The sequence below is a fragment of the Poeciliopsis prolifica genome, unplaced genomic scaffold, assembly GCF_027474105.1.
Source record: "Poeciliopsis prolifica strain line A6 unplaced genomic scaffold, Auburn_PproV2 SCAFFOLD024, whole genome shotgun sequence".
Lineage (NCBI taxonomy): Eukaryota > Metazoa > Chordata > Actinopteri > Cyprinodontiformes > Poeciliidae > Poeciliopsis > Poeciliopsis prolifica.
In genome coordinates, this window is record NW_026562399.1 from 4,968,671 (window position 1) to 4,994,150 (window position 25,480).

Below are 25,480 nucleotides of genomic sequence, written 5' to 3' on the forward strand. Positions count from 1 at the left end.
AATAAATAAAGGCACAGACTCAGTGTAACTTTCTTCCTGTCTCCTGCAGCTCAGAGTCTGATGCCCCTGCGGCAGAGGGCAGGAGACCCCGGGTTGATGTTTGGCTCTCAGAGGTTAGTTGAGGGGTGTGGCTTATCTCAGGGTGGTCGTGGCTCGTCCACAGAGACCTGTCTGCCAACTGGACGCCCTCGGCAGAATCGCAGCCTCTCCATTGGCCACATAGAGTTCCTTCCTGTGCTTGCCCCTCCTCTCTTCTCCTCCTCCCTGCCCCGCCCTTCCATCGACCTCACTTCCTGTCCTCAGCCAAACTCTTCGTCTTCCTCCTGTGCTGAAGGCTCCGCTCATTTTTCTGCTCTGCTCTCCCGATCTTCTCGCTTTCTCCCTCTGGATACTGCTCCAGACCTCCAGACTCCAGGGGGCGCTGTGGCCAGCCAGAGGCAACGCTGTCGCTCCGGCAGCTTGGGGTATTCTTCTTCTTCTGTCTTATCATTAATGTAATGAAAAAAGGCAAATAATGTGAAAAAAACAGTTCTGGTTCTTCAGGATAAAAGCACTTCCTGTTCTGTTCCATCTGTCTCTTTATTTGGGAAGTTACTAGAGACTTAATGGAATGAATGCAAGAGTCTTCCCTGGATCCCTAAGGTCTCCAAATGACCCCCAGCGTCTCCCACTGGCCACTAGGGAATTCTGTTGATCCCTACTGTCTCCAATCGACCCCTGGGTTCTCTGAAGAACCGCAAGAATCTCCCAAATGACCTTTAGTCTCATTGACCACTGGGGAATCCTATTGATCCCTGTAGTGACCACTAGGGTCTCCCTATGACTCCCCAAGGTCTCCCTTTGACCCCTGTCAGTGCAAATCACAAATGGTCCCATTCACCAGCAAATTAAATGTGTATTGATGATGTTGATGATGCCATTGGTCAAAATGTAATATTTGTCACTGATTTCCCAGTTGTTGACTTTATGTTGTTTTTATGACTTCATTTTTGCGATGCAAAGCATTTTGAATTGGCTTGTTGAAATATGCTATCCAGATAAACATGATTGATTGAGTCTCCAGTTGACCTCTAGGGTTTCTAAATGATCACTCGGGTCGATTGACCCCTCATTTGTCAGAGAACCTGGGGTGTGTTGAATGCTCTGGTCCATTTCTGATCATCTCCTCTTTCTCTCAGGGACATCATGAGCCGCTCAGACTCTGACTCCGCCCTTGCTCTGTCTCTCAGCGAATCACGCGCTTTGCATCACTCCAGGCCCCATCTTCTGGACTCCAGGCCCCGCCTCCTGCAGGATCAAAACTCTGCCCACAGAGGAGGAGGAAGAGGAGGTGGAGGCCTGGAGAAGAGCTCCAGCTTGGTGGAGCTGAGAGGCCCCTCCCCCTCCGCCCTCACCTCTGCCTGCTCCACCCATTCCCTCTACATGTCCGCGGACAACAGCGCCTCCTTCCTGTCCTCGTCCAGCTCATCCAGCATCGGACAGGGAGCCGGTGTCCATCCATCCAACCTGAGGAAGGACAGAGCAGACGGTCTGGAGGCGTCTGTTAGCCGCAGGAAGAAAGCTTTCTACACCATCTTCAGGAAACGGAGGGACAGTCCAGACGCTGTGAGCCAGAGATGAAGGCTCCCGGGTCAAGATGGAGCATCGTCTTCGTCACCCAGGGAAGAGGAGGAGGAGTCAAACACCAGCGAGGAGCTCCATCATAAAAACTCAATCTGTGAAAATCCCTTTCTGCTCTTGGAAAAATTAAGACAATAAATAATTGAACTCGTTTTTCTTTTTTTTCCTCATTTCTTTGTAGAAACATATTTGAAAGAATAAAATTATTTATTCCCTGCAGATTGTTTAGATTCCCAACCTGTTTTGTTTTTATTATTATTTCTGTAAATATTTCTTCAGTTTCTTGCACTTTTTCTGGTTTCAGATGGAAAACATGCAGCTGCTCCAGATGATGGATTAAGATTAAACTTTTATTCACTAAACTCGACTCTGAGCCATTAATCCCAGTTTGAACAGATTGAACGCATTATAGTGAGATCAGGTGATGAAGATTTCCTCCCCTGCCTCAGCACTGAGCTTCCGCTGCCAGCAGGTGGCAGCACTGAGCCACACTGACCACTGCAGAAACCAGTAGAGACCAGTATCTGGACTGGGAGTTAAGCCAGCAGGTTCTGGAGCCAGAGGCGGGAACATGGATTCTTTTCTGGGATGAAGAAGTGAAAGAAAAATAGAAAGAAAAACAGATTTTATTGAGAAATAAATGTTTCAGATTTGATATTTAACAGCTGAAGATTCTCCTGATCCTGGAACAGCGCCTCTAGTGGCCACCTGAGTAACCCCATGTCATCCACGCCCCATCCATCCATGCAGTACTGAGTCAGGTACAGATTCAGGACAGTGTGACGTTTAAAGTTTATCTCTCCATCCACCATCTCAGTTTCTCAGTCTAAATAACTTCAGGCAGAAGAAACCGACTCATCCAACCTTCAGTCTGTTTCTACGCGTAACCATGGTGATTCATCTGCAGCTGTTTCTGTGGATGTTTTCGGTTCCTGGTAGAATGAGGGTGTTCTGGAGGTTCTGGACGGGTTCTGTCAGTCAGCTGCTGGTGTTGAGCAACATCTCCATCCTGTTTCTGGGAGCGACTGATTTTTTTCACCTTATAAGGTTTCCTCTATCATCATCGTTGTCTCTTCCTGTCTGCTAACTCCGCCCCTCCAACCACTTCCTGTCTTCCTGCTGTGCGGCCAAACCGCCACGTCTGATTGGTCCATGCAGTTCATGCGTGGAGCGAGCAGAACCATGCTCGTTCCTCAGGGTTCCACTCTGAGACCCAACAGAACCTCCAGCTGGGTTCAGACGGCCATGATGACAGCAACAGAGAGACCCGAGAGCTGAGGAGGGAGGAGGGTTGGCAGCAGCAGCAGCAGCTTCCTCTTTGTCAGTTAGAGCTGAGCACCACAGCAGATTGTTGGTACCAGACAGGCCCAGGTGGGTCAGAACTCAAAACCGTCACAGAGGATAGACTGAAAGAGCTGGATGTGAGTCCAGTGGCTCACATGCAGTGAGCCACTAGAGGTTAAAGGTCAGAGGAAATTGGCTGACTGAAACATAACTACTGATCAATTTAGTGTAAAAGTTAAAAGAACAAAAGACAAACAGGAGCAGGTGGAGACAACCACCCCTTTGATGACATCACTTCCTGATCATTTACATTAAATCACAAACCAACCCAGATGGCCAGTTTCAGTTTTCATAACTTTAGTTGAGTCTGTCTGAATATTGGTACTGTTTTGCTTTTTTTTTTTATCACAGACTGGATCCTAAAACTGCTTTCCTGTACAAACACAAAAACAGAGCTTTCTAACATCTCTGTTTTCATAAATAATCATTTTTTGTTATTTAAAACTGAGATTTCATGTATTCATTCAACTATAACCCGCTGCACCACTCCTCCTCTACCGTGCTTTTGCAATCCTTTTGCCTTTTTGAATCCTTTCTGGTTTCTCTGGAACAGAAACTGTCCAAAAGCTTCATGAAAAAGTTCATTTTTTTGGTCAGCTGTTCTCATTCTGAGCTGAGATCAGCTCTGTCCAGCAGCAGATATCAATGAGTTTATCAACACAAACATGGCCACCATGTGACAGAACATGATCTCTCTCTCTCTCTCTCTCTCTCTCTCTGCCAGTAGAGAGCGGAGGTCTCTCTCCAGACGTAACCCCGGCTATATTTAACCCCAACCCCTCCCACCCTCTTTCACACATACTCGACATATTGAGGCGGCTGAGAGACGACCGGCAGGATGGAGGTAAAGCTCTCAAACTTTCTGTTGCAGTGGCTGTTGCTGCTGGGTTTGTTGTGTTCTGCTGGGCGTTCGTGGAAAAGCCCAGAAATCCCAGCAGCGTCTCATGAATCAGACGAAACAGAGTCCTGAAAATGACTCTGTTCGTTCTTCAGGACCTGCACGGGTAGACTGGGTGGTGAAGAGTGAGCGCGCGCTAACAGGAAACCAAAGCGTGCATCAGGTTTCGTCGACATTACAGCTGTGGATTCTAAGGTGTCGTCAGATTATTTGACACGTTTATCTCCTTCAGTCAGGTAGCGATGACGTAAATCTGGGCACAAACATCATAAAACTTCTTATAATTTTCTACGTTTGCTTGATGCGTCTTTAAAACGGGACAAACAAACGTCTGGTAGCTTTCCTCTGCAGTTTTGGCTCCTCAGTTCTGGAGTACCTCAGGGCTTCGTTCTCAGTCCTCTGCTGCTCTGCATTGATCAACTATCTGGTTGACAAAAACCCAAACCTGCAACGTGTCAAGCAGAAACACGAACCTTTCAGACCAAACATGGACTTTTATCAGCTCTTCTCTTTGCCTCCAACACCATCTGTTTCAGATGTGAACAGGGCCCAGATGTTAGCTGATGCACATGCTCAGTGGTGACGTTCTGCATCCTCCAGAGAGAACAGAAGTCAGAGATCTTAAAAGATCAAATTCAAACCTTTCAGTGTAAAGTTAAACCACACGATGCTCAAACAACAGCAGACGATACGCTACTGCAGCTCAACGTTTCATAAACACTAGAGTTAAATCTGAAAAACCACGCCCACTTTTTCTGTTCCCACTTCGTGAGAAGGAACCTCCACGGTGGTGGGGGTGGCGAACCTGGACTGGACTGGACCATGATGCCTTTATGGAGTCACTGTGAGTCCGTCTGGGTCATGAATAGCATCAGGATCTCAAAAACAGCAGCAGAACGACTAGATCAACACAATGGAGGTGCTGCAATGGCCTAGTCAAAGTTCAGACCTTAAACTGACTGTAGTGCATTTTTCCCCTGCCGATGTTTGTTCATGTTGTTTTTCTGAGGTTGGCTGATCACCAGGAGACTGTTTTATCAAAGTTTGATGCTGCTGCTCTGGAGAAGTTAGTGGGAATATTGAGACATAGAGAGAAGAAAGGAGATCTGAAAACTAAATGAGGAACAATGAAAAGGCCTCTGATCAGATGTTTTCAAGCTGCCTTTTTCATAATTTCCTTAGATGCTCTCCACTGTTAAACTCCTGACTCTCTGCTGTTCTATCCAGTTCGCCAGTCTGGACCCAGACTGAAGATTCTCTTCAGAAAATATCTGAAGTGTTTACGAACCAGAGGAAAAAATCCACTTGTCAGGACATGAGACATGATGAGTCATGATTTCTACCGAAAGCTGTTTTTCTGTTTGTTGAACAGAAGTTTCCATTGATCCAATTGAAGGAATAGAAACAAACTAGTTACTTCAGACAAGATGGTGGGAAAGAGGCTAAAGATCTGGTTTAAAACTGGTTTGTTGTTAAGATGTCTGCTACATGTTAACACAACGCTAGTTTATCAGCCTTTCATATCTGAATCAATCAACTCCAACTAAAGACCTAGATCTAGGGAATATAGAGACGCTTTGCTTATCCATGCAAAACATACACAAGATCCAACAGTCGATAAGAAATAGTGAATTATACCGACTTACAATCTGCTCTCTCAGAGCACTGTGAAAATGAGCTAGCAGCTGGCTAACTGAATACAACAACAAATACTTCATAAAGAGAAAAACAGATATAAAAAAGGGATCAGATGAGTATGTGTGTCAGATTCACTGTTGTTTTTTATAAAAACCTAAGCTAACTTCAATCTAAACTGAAACGACTTAAATTAACTAAAAGTAGATTTTCCTTTACAAAGGTTGGGAGAGCTAAAACAAGCTAAGATAAGCCAAGATATTGGTTTAAAGAGCAGAAGAAAACCAAAATAAGCTAAGCTAAGATATTCTAATGTACATTCCAACAGGTTACGCTAAGGCAAGTAAAGATAACATGAACTAATTTAGGATAAAACTGATGAGGCTAAAGTGAGATAAAGCTAGGCTAAGGTAAGATAAGCCTTAAAATTCAGCTACCTTATCTTAGTATCTTTAGCACAGTGTATCTTAGTTTAGCTTATTTTAGCTAAACTAAGATACGTAGGACTATACAAAACAAAGCTAAATTAAGTTTATGTGAGCTTAGGTAAGCTCATAAACTTATCCTAGGTTAAAATATTAACCTAGGATAATATCAGGAGGGACCATACTCAGCTTCAACAAGCTAAACTATGCTAAAATAGGCTAATCTAGAGAAAGCTGATGTCAGTTCAAACAGGCTAAGGTAGGCTATGTTTAGCTAAAATTAGCTAAACTAAGCTGAGCTAGACTAAGCTAAGGTGTATGGTAAATTAAGGTAAACTAAGAAAGCCTTTGCTGGTGTTGGTCATACTTAGCTAAAACCAACTAAGCTAAGCTAAACACAGCAAGTTTTAAAATGCTATGGTAAGTTTAGCTTAATTAAATGAGTATAGTAGAAGCAACACAATCATAGCTGTTGCTTTGAATTGTGTTTTTCAGACTGCTAAAGTTGAACAGAAACGTGTATTAAATGCTTAATTAACCAGAAATTCCAACTGAGATAAAAACAAAAATCTCTTCAACAAGAAGAGACCTAATCAAGACATCAACCACATAAATTAGAAAAATGTAAAACAAATTAATTTTCACAATAAATATCTCTAATGACATGGCAAGTCAAAGATCATTTTTATGATCCTCAGACTGTAATGGATGTAAGGTTTTATTTTTAAAAAGTTCAGTAGCAACCAGTTAGCGGTTCCCTCATGGTAGTTATTAGAGCTGAAAGGAAGTAGATTACTGATTAAAGATGGCCGTTGTTTACTCATCTGGAATCTACAGATAAAAACACTCATGATGTCTGCAGAGGGCTGAAAAGTGATGACAGAGATCAGCAACGAGTCTGAGGCATAAAGAATAAAACATAAAGAAGCTTGAAATTCGGTGAGGAATCTGCAGTTTATCACTGATCGATTGCAGAAAACTCACATATTTCCATAGTATTAGCACATTTATTTGCAGTGCTTATCTAAAATATTCGAAAGGAAATGCAGCTTGGAAAGTTAACAGCTAATATAACTCTCAGCTAAAACAAGCTAAATAAGGTAAAATATGCTAATCTTGAAAAAGCTAATGTGATATAAGCTAAAGCAAGCTAAGCTAAGGTAGGTGATATTCAGCTAATATAATAATCTGTTTATTATTGGTTGAAAGGTTGTTTACATCTTTGTGAGTGTATTTCTTGGTTTAAATGTCTCATTTATTGCTCTTAAAAATACATTAACTGGGTTTATTGATTTTATGGCCATAATAGTTTTTTGTTATGTATTACCTGTATTTTCTCCTAGGCTTTATGATTGTATTTAATGTTTTGGTTGCATAAATAGCTTTAATGTTTTCTGGCTTTATAGTGGTTTTATGGTTATTTACCTTTTGATAAGTTATTTGTGTTTTATGGTTTTTATTTATTTATTAGCTTTTTGGTTATTTATTGTATTTTGCGTGTCTCTGAATCAGATATAGTGTGTATTTGCGTTGTTCCAGTTTAAATAAATCATCCAGTTTATTGGTGAACGGCTATAGGTAAGATGATAGAGCGGTAGAAGTCCAGATCCGGGCCGGACCGGTCCATTCCTCTCCAGCACCGACCCTGACAACCAGAACCTCCTTCAAACAAACAGCAGCAGCAGCAGCAGGAAGTGGGCTAACGGCTACTCGCTTTCGTCACTTTCCTGCCTCTGAGGAAACACCGAGTGAAGCCGAGTTCATTATCTGCTGAATGTCAGCTATGTGGAGCCTTCAGCCGAGCCCGACACCGACCGTCGCCATGGCAACAGCTGGGCGAGACAGCAACACCCGCCCACTGTGGGGTCCGGTCCAGATGGACACAGAACCAGAATCAGAACCGTTTCCTCTGGACTTTTGCTGTTTATCTCCAAAATGATTCTGCAGTCTGGATGTTTTTCCACTTATTGAACTAAAATGACATTTTGATCTAAAGGCGCTGCAGTTTAAGATTACAATGAACCCTGGGTAAAACATGAACGGCAAAAACATTTCAGTATGAAAACTATGCAGCAGATTAGTTTGCTGCAGTGGCTCAGAGAAACGTGGAGGCCACCAGGAGGCGCTGTGGGCCCTGAAAAAGCTGGAGAGAAGATGAGGAGAAAAGATTCAAAAACTTTTTAATCTTAAATTTTTCATCATATCGTTGGTCTAATGTTTTTAGTAATTTTTATATAAAACATAAGTTTAAATAAATGATTTAAATGTTATTTCTTATTGACTGCCAGTCAAATTCACCTCAGGCTAAAGAAGCTAGTTTCTAACCAGAAAAAGACCAAAGGAACCGATGCTGCTGAACAAAAAAAACATCAAAACTGTGGGAATAAAACAAAATCTGATGTGATTAATATGAAATATTACACATTTTCTTAGAACCAAGAGAGAATTGAGATGAAAAAATGTATCTGGTGATAAAATTTTCCATCACAGAACTCATGGCTCGCTAAAAAAGTCAGATGGTGTGACGCAGCATTTATGCAAAATTAATTGAATGTTTATTGAATAGTGAATAAAAAACATTATAAAAGTTTATGTTTCTTTACATGTTGTGTAGGATTGTCTATGTGTTTGAGGAGGTCAGAGGTCAATGCTGTTTGGAGGACAGGGATGGAAAAATGCATTTTTATTTATGACTAATTTTACATGGAAATCTCAAAGTGCAATGGATGGATGGATGGATGGATGGATGGATGGATGGATGGATGGATGGATGGATGGATGGATGGATGGATGGATGGATGGATGGATGGATGGATGGATGGATGGATGGATGGATGGATGGATGGATGGATGGATGGATGGATGGATGGATGGATGGATGGATGGATGGATGGATGGATGGATGGATGGATGGATGGATGGATAAACAGGAAGTTGACCTGCCGTGTCTTACCTGCAGAACGAGGCTCCGCCCCGCCGCTCTGTGGCCGAACTGGCAGGAAAGTTCAAAGGTCAGGCTCCTGACCCAAGCGGCACCGTGGGGAACCAGGTGAGAGTTACCTGCGCATACACAGGAAACATGGAGAATATAACAGTTTAAATGTCATGTTGCTGTTCACCAGGAAAAACCTGTGAGGCGGCGGCCGCCTCGGACCCTTCAGCTGCCGAACCCAGAGCAGAACCAGGTGAGACGCCGTCAGCCAATCACAGCCTCACAGAGATCAATGCGGCTTTATCCACGTTTTAATAGATTAGGAATTAAAACATTTCAAAGATTTAATTACCGTGAGAAGATTTAATTCTGAAACATTTAGAATTCTAAGAAAAAAATCATTTAAATAATCGTAATTTATAAGAAAAAAACCTCATCTGAAAGACAATAAAAGACTAAAAGATTACATATAAATAAGACAAATACATAAAAACATCAAATACAAGAAAACAAAAGCAGCAAAATTACTCAAAACAAAAAATAAATGAAATTTTTTTGTCCCGAAAACAAAAAACTAAGTTATTGAAATTTAACTTTAATAAACAATATCATTTTTCCTAGCGCTGTTGATCAATTACATATATATGCTGCTAAATGTTCCAATGGTGGAGAAACAACAGACCGTTACTGAATAACTGTTTATCTGACAGCATCAGTAGCTATGCTAACTAGCCTTAGCATTCACAACAGGCTATGCTAGCTAGCATTGGGAGAAGGCAAAGGAGATGGTACCAAACTGTCATGGTAACATTTTCAACATGTTAGAAGATGTTTTTTCATTAAAGTTTGTATTTGAACTGCGGATGAACCAGGAAACAGAAAGTTGATGTTTTATTGGAACTGGTTTGATTTCTGGTGAACGGTTTTGTCTGTTTCAGCCCACATCAGGCGCCTCGTCTCCACCCAAACCCAAGAGGAACTCGGGTCTGATCGAGAAGCTCCAGGTGAGTCCAGGAGCTCTGACATCACTATGATGTTACTATGACATTACTGTGATGTCATTTTCTGTGTGCTCAGGCCAACCTGACACTGGGCTCGCCCACCGCCCCGCCGCTGAAGAGCCCCAGATTGAAGATGCTTCCTGTTGGCTTCACCCCGCCCTCTCCGGGTTCCGTACCCCCGGTTTCCATGGTAACCCCCACCAGCCCCACCCCCACAGAAAGCCCCACCTCCTTTGAGGCTCCACCCTCAGCCACAGAGGGAAACATCCTGCCAAGCATCAACAAGGTGAGCCAGAAACTACTCATTACCTCTGTTACATCACTAATGACGTCACTGCTGACCTCTCCTGTGATTGGTCCCTCTCCAGGGCAGACCACGGGGCTCCATCAGGCGGCGTCCTCCGTCCCGCCGTCACAGGAAGTCCAGCAGCGGGGACGACACAGGACTGGGACAGGAAGGGGCGGAGACACACCCGGAGTCACGGACTGGGGGGAGTCAGGGGGACGCCACGGAGGAGGAGCAGGGAGCACTTGGAGGGGAGGAAGAGGAGAGGGAGGTGTTCAAAAAGGAAACCACATCTCCATCAGAGATGAAGGAAACCCATGAAGAAGAAGAGACGAAGAGAAACAGTGTGGCTGAGACAGAGGAAGAGGATGGGACGTCTTCATCACAGCTGAGGGGAAAGGAGGATGAGAAAAAGGAGGAAGAAGAGAAAAAGGAGGAAGAGGAGGAAAAAAAGGAAAAAGAGGAGAAAAAGGAGCAGGGAGAGGAAGAACAAAAAGAATCGACTGATGGAAGAAGGAAGGAGGAAGAAAAGATGGAGGTTTGATTTCTGATCGTTTCAACGATTTTGTCAGTAGACTGAGGGAGAAACCATAAGTATTCATACCTCACCGGCTGGATCAGAACCAGGAAAAGGACTGAAAACAGATTAAGTTTGAAAAACTGGAAACCAGCATTTAAATTGGAGCTTCCTCTCTTGGTCCGGTTCTACTTTGGTTCTGATCCAGTAAAACCACATATGAATGCTTATAGTTTCATCTACACTAATAAACCAAACTCATTTGTCAGAAAGAATTTGATCTTCATCTTATTATGATGCTTTTATTTTGAAATAAAAGCATCATTTCCTGATTTTGCACAACGCAAGAAAGGTGTAGAAGAAAAAGTCTTGTTTTTGTAAATGTTAATTTACTATAGTGTTTTCTATAGTAAATTAACAGTAAATTAACAGAGTAAGAAATTAAATACCACACATGAATATACATGTTTATGCAGGAAATCATTAAAAATAATGGCAGCAACCATGTAAACAGTTACATGATGATTTTTTTATAATAAATTATTTTCTTAAGTTATCTTTAATTCCTGTCACTGGATGCTATCTCCATGCTAATTGGTTGTTTGAGTCAGAAAAAGATGTGGCTAAAAGACTCCGTGAAGCATTCAGACTTTAACGACCCACAACGAGCCAAACTGGGCCGGTTCTGAGCCAGAACCCGGGAGTGAAACCAGAGTTTTCTCTGACCTACATTCGCGTTTCTTCGACAGAGTTCTTCCCGATGAGGAATCGGACGTCTGAATCGGAGCGAGGCCCCTGTGACATTGAACCCCTGGAGTGCAGAGCGGGAAACCCTGTGGCAGAAACACTTTGGGAAAAATGGCCGCTGATGCCGGAGAGAGAAATGTCGGAAAACTCTGAGCTACCGTTAGAAACTCAGATAGGAAACTCTTCCCGAAGCTTAAGTGAAGCTCCAAAAGCAGTTTTTACTAATATAAGCTTTTCCACACTGTGACGCTGCATTTCATATTTTTTTAAGAATAATGTGTGAATGTGTTTTGTGTTTCTTGCTGTTTAGTGATGCCAATTTTTAGTGTAAAGAATCAAAATCAAAGTTTTATCAATGTTCAGAGCTGTGAGAAAAAAAACACGATGCCCTATTCTGTGGTAAATAATAATAAAAAAAAACTTTTTATAAACATAAATTGAATTTCTTTTTGTTTTGTTGTTTTAACTGCTAACAAAAAGCTGCTAAAAAGTCACGCTGTGGTTACCCTACTTATAATACCTAATAAGCCAAAACAAACCAACCCACTCTGAACTAAGATATTTAAACCAAGTTGGCATTATTTTTTGCTTGGCTTGCCTTAAGCTAAGCTAAATTAGGATGATGTTAGATGTTGGTTAGCCATTTGAGCTTAGCTTACCATGATTAAAATTAGCCTAGTTTAGCCTTAGATTGGCATACTCCGATAAACTGAGCCAGCTAAAATAATCTACGATAATATCAGTTTAATTAGACGAGTTTAAAGTAACATTGGTTAAGATTAATTTCTTTTAGTGTGCTACTTTACCTCACTTTACCTTTAATTTAATTTAGAACGGTCTAGTTTAAGATGAATTTATCTCAGATGAGCTATGGCAGAGTCGCTTTCCTTAGTTGTTTATTTTAATCTGTGTCAGATTAGTTAAATTTAGTAAGATAAAAACTTAACTAATCAGCTTAACTATTTCAGCTTATTAAACCAAGCTAACCCTAAAGAAGCTAAACCACACAAACTTAAATCAGGTTAACGGTCAACTTAATGATCAGATAAAGAAAGAACAGAAGATAATCTAGAGTGGTAAATATCATGGATTGGCAAAGAATGAAAAAATACATTTAAAAAAATAATAATCAAAAAAAATGGAAATGAAAATGATTCATTCAGATAATCAAAAAACAATTTAAGGAAGAAATCTGTCAAATCTTTAACCTTTAAACTAGGAGTGCCCAAAGTGCAGCCCGACGGTCACTTGGATGATTTTGTGTGGACCCTTGTTAAATAGCTTTTAGGATGATACATTTTACACAAAAAAAAATCTTAAAGTAGTTTAAAAATGTTTTGTAAAAACACATTTTTAAATTATTGCCCTTTTCACCCCTTTTGACTGATTTTGTTTTTAATCTTAAATGATTTACAAAACTCCTTAGAATAAACTATTTTGTTTGTCTCAGTAAAATTTTAAATGTATTAGTTTAAGTGAGCAAATAAATGATAAATGTCACATGAATCTTTGGATTTAATGAAAATAAAGTGTCGTGTACTGAGCATGCTCAGTGAGGATTTCCCTCGGCTGGCTGAGGAGACGGAGTCTGGGGCTGAGGAGACGGAGTCTGGGGCTACTCCTTCCTGGAAACGCAAGATTTGACGCTGAAGCGTTAGCTGGCTGTCTACTGCTGGCGGCGCCTCAATCTCATTCTGCTAAACTGTTTGATCCTCAGATTGAGGCGCTGCGGCCCGAAATAAAACCCAGCAGGAGTGGAAACGACCGCCTGGCTGCCAAGAATCACCCAAGTTACCGCAACACCTCACCGTGATGGACGGCTGCTGCTGCCAAGGCCTAAGGTCAATCAAACACCTGGAAAGCATGCCCCAGGAGGCTTTGCAGCTGGAGGAACCAATCAGAGAGAAGAAGAGTCTGGCTGGCGGTGAAACCATTAAGTACTAAACAGCATCAACCTCTGCAACCAAGGACCAAATATGTAGAGCCGGGTGTCCAAAGGGCTCCACAATTTCATACGGCCCCCAACTGCAATTCAAGAATGGTACTAGTGGACACTTTTATCATTTTTTAGCACGAGATTTTCAGGGCGAAAATGTATTATTTTATGTAAAACATGTTTTTCTTTTAATAGCTGTATTTAATTTCATAGTAAGTAGGGTTGTAAACATCCAGCAACATTTTATTTAAAAAAAAAACATTGTAGCACATTATTTTATTAAACTTGATTAGTAAAAATAAACTTTTTTTGAAGAAAGTTTTCCTTTTTGTTACCGAGAATAGTAAAAAAAAAAAAAGGCGGACAGTTAGACAACTTAAGACAGAATGTTGCCACTTTGTTTCATTAAAATATGAAATTTATTGTTAAGCATTAAAAAAAAAATCACAATTTTACATTAACACTATCATTATTTGGGGGTTTTGAGTTTGAAAATCAATATGATTATTTCAGCCGTGGGATTCTGGCCGAGGATGCAAAAAGTTTGTACACCCCTGATGTGAAGAAGCTTCAACTATTAAAATGTTTCATTCACAATTCAATAATCACTCATGGAAAGGTGTACTTACTTTAACAGTTAGACTAAGTGCACCTGCTTCAATTCAGGTAAGTACACCTGAAATGAAGCAGGTGTACTTACTAACATAGAACTTTGACCTCTTTCGTCTATGTTAAAGTAAATACACATTGTTTCATCCAGGAATCCAGGATGTACTTTAAGCGAGATGAAAGAGGATAAAGTAAGTACACCCCAGATGACAGAGGGTGTACTTACTTTAGCTGTAGGTGTTTCTGTGAGCGAGGCTTCATGAGTTTGACTGGTTTTACTGGTTTGAGCCCATTACTGGACCTCCTGCTCCAACGGAACCGGCTCAGCTGACGTAACGGGAGGATCAGGAGTTTATTCTGTAACAGAACCGAACAGAACTTGGGATGAAACTCTCCCGAACCGCTGCTGGTTTGTTTGTTTGTTTGTTTGTTTTTTTCATCTTTGCGGTTCGAACTGGGCCAGCCGGTTACGTAAGCCTCGTGGTTCTAGACCCAGATCTCTGTGTCCAGAACCGCTGGCAGCGCTGCGGCTCATCCCATTAGCGGGTTATTTTCGGAGCGCCGCTGATTCTCCAGAACCTAAGCGGGTTACACACAGAGCTGTGACTTCTGCTCTGCGGTCACGGCAGCCCGGTTCTGCCGCTCTCTGGATCCGCGGTACCGGAGCTGCAGCCATGGGGAACCATGGCTCCAACCTGGACGACATCCTGGCCGAGGACATGCACCACTGGTACAACAAGTTCATGAAGGAGTCTCCGTCCGGACTCATCACGCTGTTCGAGCTCAAAGCCATCCTCAACCTGAAGGGCATCACGGAGAACGCCAACAGCTACGTGGAGCAGGTCTTCTTCACCTTCGACATGGACGGGGTGCGTGCGCAGGCTGGGGGAGAGACAGGGGTTCCTCAGGGCTGATGGTTGGGGTTCCTCAGGACTGATGAGAGGGGTTCCTGATGAAAATGAGATAGGCTATGGTTTTTTATGAATGTCTGTTAGGAACAGATTTGTTGAAGAGGTGGCAAAACTGGTGGGTGCTAGTTTACTGTAAGTCTGTCTTTAACTGTTCTGACGTTACAGAGTCTAGATATTGAACTTTAACTGCAACCATATGGCTCATGTTTGGGGTTCCTTAGGGCTGAATGGTGGGGTTCCTTAGGGCTGAATGGTGGGGTTCTTTAGAACTGATGTTTGAGGTTCCTTAGGGCTGATGGTCGGGTTGATGAGTGCATCAACCCTGAGGAACCCCACCCATCAGCACAATTCCTTTAGGCTGATGGTTGGGGTTCCTCAGAGTTGATGGTTGGGATTCCTCAAAGTTGATGGTTGGGGTTCCTCAGAGTTGATGAGAGAAGTTCCTCAGGGTTGAGATCAGAACCAGGTCAACCAGAAGGTGATTGGATTCTAATATGGATTTTTATTCTTTGGTCATATGAACATAAAGTCCCTCAGATTCTCTGTTGTATAATCAGCACCAGAAACCAGAACCACTAATGTGCTGTGTTTGGGTTTGGTAACTGTAGTAACTGGGTCAGCTCTGGTCCTGGACTCTTTCATTAGAGGTGGACCAGACTGGACCGGTTCTTCATAATACAGAGTTCTTACTGGGTTCCCAATTCCAGAAACAAACAGAGGTAGAGACCTGAACAGAACCGGGTCACTGACACTGACTAATCACTACGGTCCAACAGAACCAAATGACTTCTGACCTCCAGCTCAGAGCTCTGCTGATTTGGACCCGATCAGCATCTCTGAGTGAAACTAGAGGATGTCCAGGTCCAAACCAGGTTCTGCTGTCCACCAAAACCTGCTCAGTTAGGTTCCTCCTGGTCTTGGGTCGTTTCCTCCAGGGTTATAGTTCTGTCTGCAGGAACCAGGTCTGTGTTTCATGGGTTTTAATGCCCTGGGTTGTGTCTGCAGGACGGCTACATTGACTTTGTGGAGTACATCGCGGCCATCAGCCTGCTGCTGAAAGGAGAGATCAACCAGAAGCTAAAGTGGTACTTCAAACTGTTCGATCAGGACGGGAATGGGAAGATCGATAAGGACGAGCTGGAGACCATCTTCACGGTAACGCTTGCTTCTTCTGCATTTAAAATCCCAAAGTATGTTGGAACCCCCAGGCTTCCGTAGCAGCTCCATTACTCAGCTAATTAATGTGTCAAACCATCAGATTAAATCTACCTAAACCGTAAAAGTCTGCCACCTACTGGCAGAATACAGTAACCACCTGCAGCCAGCAGGAACCTGAAATCCGGGGACATGACAGCATTAAGAGAAAACCGTCCAGAGCCTTGAGATGATTTGGGAGGTCAGAGGTCATCCTGAAACATTCATTTCTGGCCTCTCTGTTCTCTAAGCTGCTTGTTCTTTGTTCAGGAGCCGAAAAAAGTAGAAAAGTAAAACCGTCTGAGCTCCTTAAAACCACCTTAAAGACCTGAACAGCAGATTAATCCTAATCTATCAGGTAGAAATGGCACACAGAATTTATTCAGATTAACTCTGGACTTCAGCTTCTAGTGGTCGGTTCTGCTTCAGAAGCTCCACTCTGGATTTCCTGCTGCTGTTTGCGAAGTTTAAGAAAACAACAATAATTTGGCTTATGTTATAAAAGAAATCAATGTGGCTTCATTAAGTCACATTTCAGCCACATTATTCATTAATCTGTAATATTTAGTTTGAAGCTAAATATTTAGATTTGTTTTGAATTTGAAACTTAATAGCTATTTATTTTGAAGATAAATGGTTGCTCTGCTAATGAGTATGAAGCTAAATACTTAGCTTGGTAAATGCTTAATTTGAAGCTAAATAGTTAGCAAGCAACATATTTATTTTAATGACAGTTTCTTGCTAACTAGTTTGAAGGTAAATATTTAGCTCGCTAACTAAATAACTAGCTTGATAACACAATATTTACTTTGAAGCTAAATATAGCCCAGAGTCCAGTGGTTCTGGACGGTTCTGATCGATCATACATGGGGATGCTTCAAACACTCAGGAACAAGCCGCTTCAGTTTTGGAGACTTGTTTTCCGGTCTGGTTCTGATGAGAGGGGCGAACATCTGCCTGCTCCTCATCATCCTCGCAGCTGAAGGCTAAAAATACTAAAGGCTAAAAATCGAGTCCAAAGAGAAAGGAGAGAAAGTTCCTGAAGGTTTAAGGAAATCCGAGTCAGCAGCCAACAGAGATTAACTCTTAAATTAGCCTGATGCTAATCTGCTGAATGCACTCTCTGTTCTCAGAAAGTTGTCTGGTTCACTAGAACAATAGAACATCATTGGGTCCAATGAAACTACCTGGAAGGCTTTACTGTTATTTATCATCAGTTTTAATTTTTTATTATCTGATTTAATCACAGATTTTATCGGTGGGCTGTGCTAGCTAAAATGGTAGCTGTGCTAACCCTACAGCACAACTCATAAACATTAGTTCTGATAACGCTAAAGTGCTTCGCCAACATGATAATGAGCAGAAAACAAATGCTGAAGCGCTAATTCAACCATGTTGAAACAAACAATGTGTCGATGACACATCAGAGGTTATAGCTCTATCCAAACTTCATTTGGCTAAGCTAAGTTCGTCAAACAAACAATTAACTCTCCTATTAGTGGATAAGCCTGGGATACCAGCGGATGTTTGGTGCCATCAAATTGTCCAGTGGAAGGTTCCTTCATTCTGATTAGTTTGATGACGGGTCAGAATCAGAACCAGAACCAGTCTCTGTTTGAACAATGTGTTTGTCTCCCCCTGCAGGCCATCCAGGACATCACCCGGAACAGGGACATCGACCCGGAGGAGATCGTGACACTCATCTATGAGAAGATTGACGTGAAGGGTGAAGGTAAGAATGGCGCTCCGCTTCCCATCCAGAACCGGACCGGCATGGCGCCTGACCTCTGACCTCTGACCCCTCCCAGGTGAGCTGACGCTGGAGGAGTTCATCGACGGAGCCAAGGAGCACCCGGACATCATGGAAATGTTGCGGAACTTGATGGACCTGACGCCGGTTCTGGAGATTATCGTTAAAGGCCGCCAGGCCGCTGTTGAGAACTGAGCAATAGCTATGGCTGCTCCAAATCGACCAATCACACGCCAGACTCTGGGAGGACGCCTAAAATCAACCCATCCACACCGATCAAACCCACAGAACTTTAAAGGGAACCCAGCAGCCGTCCAGTTCTGACCCGACTCAAAAATATGTCTGGGTTTTCGGAAGCTGCTGCTGCGGATCGGACTTTCCGTCATGATGGATTTCATACGGCAAGATGTTTTCACCCTTCACAAAAACATTTCTGCACTGTTTGATATTTAGTACAAAAAAAATTTACTGTGAAATATTTTCACATTCCAGATGTTCAGTATCTGAAGGTCCAAAATTAAAGATGTTTTTACAATATTTCTTAAATAATGAAAACATTTATCAACAACCACAAATCAAATATACACATCTGCTTTGAAGAAAAAAAAAACATTAACTCTGCAACCATAAATATTAAGTCAAACCATTTCCATGTTTAGAAACTGATCAGAAGATAAATTCTTCTCAGGGTCCAACTTTATCAAAGTTCATCAGCCAGTCTGGAATCAGTTTGTTAGCTCACCAACAGAAGCTAACTGCTGTGGCTTTCCCACACCTGATTGACGTTTCCCATTCAAGGTCACAAACTTGAAGTCGTGTTTCTGAACAAATGTCGAGTTCACTTGAACTCTTGGATAAGCATGAATTATGACGGCTCATTTAAAAGGCTAACGAGTTGTTCGCAAACGGCATCATCTGACTGTTTCAGATTTGGTACGTGAACGTTGGCGACTGGGAGGAGAGCGGAGGGAAGTCCAAACTCAAACTGGAGCCTCAGCAGAGTCACTAGTGAATGGTGCATCAAGCAGGTGTCAAAGTCAGGGCCCGGGGGCCACATCTGGCTCACCGGAGCTTTTTCTGAGGGACACGTGTACGGATATTCAGGATAACAGGTGTTAGCTTAAATAGTCTCATTTAATCAAAGCAGTTTTATCAGTTAACCGCCAGATACTCCAGTTTTTTTTTTATCCGCTGTCTTGGAAACTCCTGTATAATCAACAGATTTCCAAATGTTTTCAATTATGAGTTTACTGCAAATTTTCCACAAGAATGGTTAAAAACATCGTATTTAAGTGATGCTAACTCCCACCTCTAGGTGGCAGTGTTTCATCCTTCTAATACTGTGCTGCCTCAGCCTGACTTGATGCTATAATTTATGATCGATATAGCAAGAAACAAAGAGTCAGATTTACTGTCAAACATGAGCAAAAATGTGGCTTGATCTCTAAATTGTTCTTGCTAAATTGATTATAGACCGTTATCTATTAATATCTGTTTTTAGTGGGTTTCACATATTCAGGTTATTCATCCATGATCTTTACGCGACTCAGAGTGAAACTGAGTCCGACTCCCTGATGCAGAACAACACGTCTGTCTAGGTCAGATAATCCACCTCCTTTGCTTCTGCTGCTCCCCCTTAAACATGTCACCAAAAAACACCCATAGTCTAATTCAAACATTTAAAGATGCAGGATATCCTGATATCTGCTGCTTCGAACCGGTCCATGGAGTTCAGACCAGAACGGGGTCAGAGCAGAACCGGGCCCTATGAGTAAAACGGCGAATTGGGCTGTTGTAGACAGAAAAAAAAGTACATTTGCACCAAAAAATGTTCAGAAATGTTCGAGGAGAAAAATCAGAGTTCAAAATTTTTCAACTTGTAAAAAATTGTCTTGTTTTTTCCTGAAAAATTTTAGGTCAATCTCAAAATTTCTGAGTTTTTGGCAGAAATATTACATTTTTAAAACTCAGTAATTTCCTTGTTCTGCTGGATTTTTTTTTTTTTCAAAATTGACTTTTTCAAATTCAGAAATTTGCTCTTTTACAATATATTTATTTTTTTAATCTACATTGGGCTTAGTACGCTGCTGTATCATAGGAAAACTCGGAAGTCTTTAGATAAACACATGACCGTATCAGCTACTAATGATAAAATGTGAATATTACAACAATTTGTTTTTTCCTTTTTCTGTGAATTTAAGTTTATAGAAAAACCCAAACTGTGGCCTTTAGTTTGAAGAGTTTATTCTGTCATTTCCTCCTCGTTTAGCCCTGCAGTATATTTATAGTTGAAGTGGAGCAGCAGGAGGAACTCTGATAAAAACACCTGATTTTATTCCTCAGCATGGAGTGCTGATGATGATGATGACGTGAGGAAGGTTACAGCTGATCTTCATTCAGTCTCAGTAACAAAACTCATTTTTTATTCTGAATGAAAACTGACTGTTTTGTGTTTTTGTTGCCTTATTAATAAAGTTTTTAAACAAACTGGGTGTAGAACATCAGTTGCTTATGTCATCACATTTCTAATCGGTTTCGCTGAAACTCTGATTAATTAAACTGTAAAGGAAACAGATCAGTGAACCTATGACTGGAAAACTAGGCAGACGATGGTCTGATTTCCACACATAACAGAAAAAAACCAGACGTCTGACTGGCTGCTGAGATCACAATGAACAAATCAAAATGGAGGAAGTAAACAACCGCGTTAAACTTCTCAATGAGCAGAACAGGAAGTGCTTTTATTTTGATACTCTCAGCAGGAAGGTCCCTTGTAGCAGATAGCTAAGCAGTGAGAGGTCGGAGGTCAGAGATGTTTATGTAGTTCTGAGATGATCCAAGTCATTAAATAAAGCGTGAAGAACAGCAGTAAGACCAAGAGTCCGAGTCGATGCTCATCTTTAGACTGAAGTCAAACAGACACTGAAGGGAGACGAACCGTTTATTCAAAGTCCAAGTCTTTAACAAGTCGTCTGTTCTGCTGCCAGGTCTTCATCCTCCTCCTTTCCCATTCAGGCTGTTGTCATGGTGATTATTAATGTCTCAGCTCAACTCCAACCAGAACCAGGTAAGTCCGATCTCTGGTCCCCAGCAGTTCTGCATGTGTGTGTGAGGGAGGGAGGTAGCCCCAGCCCCTGATGACCTTGTGACCTCAGAGCTGTTTGCGTTTGTCGTTGCTGCGCAGCAGAGTGGCGTAGAGCCGCAGGAAGGAGTAGCTGACTCCCACGGCACAGTACACAGAGGTCGCCAGCAGGGGGAGGAACGGAAGCTTCTGTCGCCACGGTGACAATGGGAAGACGAACTCGCAGGTGATCGCCACGGCAGCCAGCCCCAGCAGGTAGGCGACCTCCATGGGACGGAGCAGAGAACCCTGAGACCTGAGAAGAGGGTAATCTGATTACATTCTGATATCTGCCAGGTGTGTGTTCACCTGGAGAGACCAGGTGTGTATTTACCTGGAGAGACCAGGTGTGTATTTACCTGGAGAGACCAGGTGTGTGTTCACCTGGAGAGACCAGGTGTGTATTTACCTGGAGAGACCAGGTGTGTGTTTACCTGTGCAGGTTTCCCAGGGCAGTGAAGGAGTAGATGGTGAACATCAGCATCAGACACACCTTGATGATCATCTCTGGAAAACATGCAGGAGAAACTCAGATGGCCTCCATTCTTATTATTAACTATTATTATTAACACTCAGATCTAAATAATAATAATAATAATCCTGCTGAATTATGACACGTCTCAGGTTAATGATGGAAAAGTCGGAAAATAAGGCTCTCCTGTTTATTGATCAGAAAATAAGCTGATGATTATTTTATTGATCGATATGATTACTGGTTTCATACTAGAAATATGAAACCAGTATTATCAGGTCAGTGAGCTTTTAACTCTCTGTCGGGCTCCGGTCTGAAAGGTCTCCACCTACTGCACCAAAACATTCAAATGTCTAGGAAACATGAGCTGGCCTACAGGAAGTGATGTCATCACGCTTTGAGAACATCTGGCTGCTGAGTTATTCTCTTTATATTTTATAATTCAAAAACTGATCAAAACCTTTCAAAATAAAGCTTTGTGATGAGAGCTTCCTGTTTACCTGTGGGGGTGAAGAGCAGCGGGAACAGGGAATAATGTCCAGTGGTGGATAGGACCAGGAAGATCCCAGCATCCTCTCTGCTCTCCACCGCAAGGATGCTGCAGGGCGACAGACACAGGAGGGTTAATACAGGGCAACAGCGCCCCCCGCTGGGGTAGCCAGGTCAGGCTGACAGATTCCAGCACAAAAACAAAACTCCACAAACCCAAATGTCATGACATAATACATTCTAGACATTTCAAAATAAAATAACTGGATTAGTATCATTCCACCAGCTGACTCCGCCCCCCGGGGTGACGTCTGACCTGAGCGGCAGCACGGCCAGCAGGATGGCTTTCTCGTGAACGTGCCAGCCGAACAGGAAGGAGGCCAGAGCGCAGAGCAGCAGGCAGCGCAGGAAGGCCCGGTTGCCACGGCGACGGCGCCAGATGGAGACCAGTGCCGGCTGCAGGGAGGAAAAAGGTATCAGCGGATAGTTCTGGAGGCTGCAGGCGGGCCGGGTCGGTTCCGACTCACCAGGACGGCTAGCAGCGTGCAGAGCAGCGTGGCGGCCGGAGGGACGGACGGCAGGACGGCGTGCTGGACCTCCTGGACCAGCCCCCCTGTCATGGCAGCCTGGGGAAGCTCCGCCCCCTGGAGCAGCTTCAGACGGACGCCTGGAAGAGAACAAAGAGCGGTTCTGACCAGGTCGGACGGATCACGGAAGCGTCTGCGGAGCGGCTTCCTCACCAAGCGCCGCCAGCGCCTTGTCAGCGCCGCTGTAGAGCGCCCAGGCATTGGGGGCCCAGTAGGCGTGGCAGAGGCCCCGCCTGAAGGGGAAGAGCCGCGACAGCACCTGGGGCAGCTGGCCCTGAACGCACCACCAGCATCATCATCGGGTGTGAACAGCTCGTTCTGCAGTTTGATGCTTGTCTGACCTAAAGATGAGACAGGACTCACCATGGCAACGAAGGGGCCGAAGGACAGAGCAAAGACGGAGACAACGATGCCGCCCAGCGCCAGCAACCGCAATGGAGCAAAGCTGGTCCACTTGATGGAGCCATCTGCAGAAGAACAGGGAGCATGAGGAGTCCGAACCAGGACAAGAACCAGAACCAGAACCAGAACCAGAACCAGACCTGGCTGGTCCAGGGTGAAGCAGTAGTTCCTCAACAGAAAGATCCCATAAGCTGGCGCCACGTACAGGAAGATGTGCTTCAGGTTGAGCAGCACTGCGAACAGCAGCGCCCCCTGCAGGTGGCGAGACTGAGCATACAACATCCATCCATTAGTCACTTCCTCCTGACGGCCGGCCCTTCAAAATAAAAGCCTACCTGTAGGTGTCTGGCCACAGACAGCAGCAGGAAGCCGAACAGGAAGCCGTTGTACTGGAAGTGGATGTCTGACAGGAAGCATGAAAGAAAACACTTCTGATGATGTCATCACCTGGACGCCAGGTTCTGGCTCCCTGGGTTCTAGGGAGCAGAACCTTCCAGACCCCCAGCAGAGGAAGGATACGGTCGACGATGAAGAGGCCGAAGTTCCAGAGCAGCAGCACAGCAAGGACGAAGGATGGCTGACTCAGAACGTCCTGTGGAGCCTTCTGCACCCGAACGCACCGGCAGCACCTGAAGGACAGATCCGACCCGATTCAGGAACAGAACCCGAGCCAGAACCTTCACAACAGACATCGGCGGGAACTCCAGAAAAAGCAGATCTGGGATTTCTCATTTCTCGACCAATGAGAGCCAAGAGAGAGCAGGAAGTGGAGACTGTTCAGAACCAGGAAGTAGGTTCTGCTGGTTTCTTCCTGTTCAAGGGGAGTTTTTCTCTCCACTGCAGTCAAATACGTGCTCAGAGGAAAGTGTGGTCCTTGGGTCATAAATCTGAATGATTTAAGATTCTGCTTCTAAACTGGATCAGAACCAGCCTGTAGTCAGAAACTCTGGATGCACAGACCATTTCCATTTACAAGGTGACAAAATCTGAAAATTATTTTTGAAAACTTTAAATATAACTTATTATTTCTCATTTATGAAGCAAGTTTCTGTAATAATCAAAACTATAAACATGGAGAAACCTTTCTTCAGTTTCTGGACTGATAAATATGGAAAGCAGTTAATTTCACACTGAGCCTCTGTCCTGTTCCTGGAGTAAATATGTAGAAACAAAGAAAACGACCAAACCAAGAACTGAGTAAACTCTAGTCCTGTCCTGTAGTGAGGCATTTTTTAGATCCTCGGTCATTTTCAGAGCTTCATCCTGCACGCAAACATTCAGTCGACATGGTTACGGACTTCTGGACTCACTCTCTGGCCGCGTAGATGAACAGCAGGTCGGTGCAGACCACCGACAGCCTCTGGAACAGAACCGTGGCCGGGCTGGCGTAATTCAGGTTGTCCAGCCGCAGCATGTCGCCGTCCCAGCGGCGCGCCGCCAGCGCGAGGCCACGCTCCATCCAGGCGAACAGCGGCGGGTAGTCCAGCGTCCACTCCGACGAGTTCTGGAGGCAGAGCGGCGGCAGTTAGACAGCGGCGGAGTCCGGGTTCTGCCCGGTCCGGGTCCCGAACACGGACTGACCTCATGGTACCACCGGGACAGCGGCAGGCTGTGGGTGATGGCCAGCCAGTTCCTGTGGACCTCAAAGTCTGTGGAGTGACTGGACACAACAGAACCATCAAACTGGGACTGGGTTATTTTAATCAACTTTAAAACGCTGCATATTAGGATTCTAGTGTTTTCTTTTCTACTAACGTCAGTTCAGAATAGTTCTGGCTCAGTCCAATCCAGTTATCAACACAAACTATCATTAATAATATTTAAGTCTGTTTAAAACGTTCCGACCCGAATTAAAGCAATAAATTAATTTTTCTCAAACATTAAACTGGTTTCAGACTCTTTCAGTCAAACAGCGCCATCTTCCGGCTGACCAGCGACTCTTGCTTCAGGTAAAAAACACGTCAACTTAACCCAGAATAAACTTTTATCATTTTTAAATTAACAAGTCATCGTGTAATATTTTATCCCTTCAGATCAACTCGAACAAACTTCACATTTATTATTTTAAACATTGATATTTAATTTTAAACATTTAGAAGCAGGTTGCTTGCTACTAGCAGCCGGTTAGCCTGATGCTAATATCAAACCCGTAGATGCGGATTAGTACCGCGGGAAGGCTGCAGCCCACGCTGGATTGTTTCCACTCACTAAGCGTTGATGAAGAGACATTTGAACAGAGAAACTCCCACAGCTAAAGCCGTAAACCAGCCCCAGCCCTGCGCGAGCGCCGCCATGACAGCCAGTCAGGGGGCGGGACGGGTTGAAGGCGGAAACTTTATTGACAACAAACATTCGGACATAACAGCACCCAGGTTCGGCCTGCTTCCGGTCTGATAAATACATCAGCTGTCTCGTTGCCACTTTAACGCTTTGTAACACCGGTCTCTTCATCTCGTTCAACGTTTTCGCCACTTTAGACGTCATGAAACGCCTTCAATGTCACCAAGTCACTCTTACAATCAAATAAAACCATCAAGTTGACGGATTGTAATTAATTTCTGCAGGTTCAACGGGTGATATGAACTTTAGAATAAAAATTATTTA

At 43.4% G+C, this 25,480-nt stretch overlaps 4 protein-coding genes and 1 long non-coding RNA gene across 11 annotated transcripts in view; 3 read left to right on the plus strand and 2 right to left on the minus strand.

Annotated features, from left to right (window-relative positions):
• LOC129370679 (stromal interaction molecule 1-like) overlaps window positions 1-1,973 on the plus strand; it is a 29,052-nt gene extending 27,079 nt beyond the window's left edge. For 5 of the 6 annotated variants that reach the window (XM_055046817.1, XM_055046821.1, XM_055046818.1 and 2 more), the window contains 2 exons: window positions 50-464; window positions 1,179-1,973. In XM_055046817.1, coding sequence (XP_054902792.1) covers window positions 50-464; window positions 1,179-1,620 — 857 coding nt within the window. In that variant the 3' untranslated portion in view covers window positions 1,621-1,973. The remainder of the gene's footprint in view (window positions 1-49; window positions 465-1,178) is intronic. The other variant, XM_055046822.1, reaches the window with a different exon arrangement.
• A 117-nt stretch (window positions 1,974-2,090) lies between these two features.
• On the minus strand, window positions 2,091-11,445 carry LOC129370685 (uncharacterized). The gene is made up of 4 exons (XR_008607081.1): window positions 11,385-11,445; window positions 10,165-10,385; window positions 8,876-8,982; window positions 2,091-2,203 (listed from the first exon to the last, which is right to left on the minus strand). It is a non-coding gene; the product is annotated as an uncharacterized LOC129370685 (long non-coding RNA).
• Window positions 3,752-12,988, plus strand: dub (duboraya). Its single transcript, XM_055046830.1, has 7 exons — window positions 3,752-3,808; window positions 8,882-8,971; window positions 9,045-9,107; window positions 9,793-9,858; window positions 9,932-10,141; window positions 10,224-10,679; window positions 11,408-12,988. Exons 1-7 carry the CDS (start codon window positions 3,803-3,805, stop codon window positions 11,420-11,422), a joined length of 906 nt encoding a protein of 301 aa, XP_054902805.1. The 5' UTR covers window positions 3,752-3,802; the 3' UTR covers window positions 11,423-12,988.
• Window positions 12,989-14,518: 1,530 nt separating this feature from the next.
• guca1d (guanylate cyclase activator 1d) lies at window positions 14,519-20,309 on the plus strand. Its single transcript, XM_055046751.1, has 4 exons — window positions 14,519-14,819; window positions 15,867-16,016; window positions 17,700-17,787; window positions 17,864-20,309. The coding sequence occupies exons 1-4, from the start codon at window positions 14,625-14,627 to the stop codon at window positions 17,998-18,000; spliced, it is 570 nt and encodes a 189-aa protein (XP_054902726.1). The 5' UTR covers window positions 14,519-14,624; the 3' UTR covers window positions 18,001-20,309.
• A 203-nt stretch (window positions 20,310-20,512) lies between these two features.
• On the minus strand, window positions 20,513-25,196 carry alg8 (ALG8 alpha-1,3-glucosyltransferase). Of its 2 annotated transcripts, none has more exons than XM_055046749.1 (13): window positions 25,085-25,196; window positions 24,458-24,536; window positions 24,187-24,380; window positions 23,396-23,505; window positions 23,212-23,279; window positions 23,017-23,143; window positions 22,838-22,941; window positions 22,628-22,748; window positions 22,415-22,554; window positions 22,204-22,343; window positions 21,899-21,996; window positions 21,361-21,433; window positions 20,513-21,182 (listed from the first exon to the last, which is right to left on the minus strand). In XM_055046749.1, exons 1-13 carry the CDS (start codon window positions 25,168-25,170, stop codon window positions 20,957-20,959), a joined length of 1,566 nt encoding a protein of 521 aa, XP_054902724.1. In that variant the 5' UTR covers window positions 25,171-25,196; the 3' UTR covers window positions 20,513-20,956. The 2 variants fall into 2 exon arrangements, with proteins under 2 accessions (XP_054902724.1, XP_054902725.1); XM_055046750.1 differs by having other exon boundaries at window positions 25,044-25,184.
• Between the last annotated feature and the right edge of the window lie 284 nt (window positions 25,197-25,480).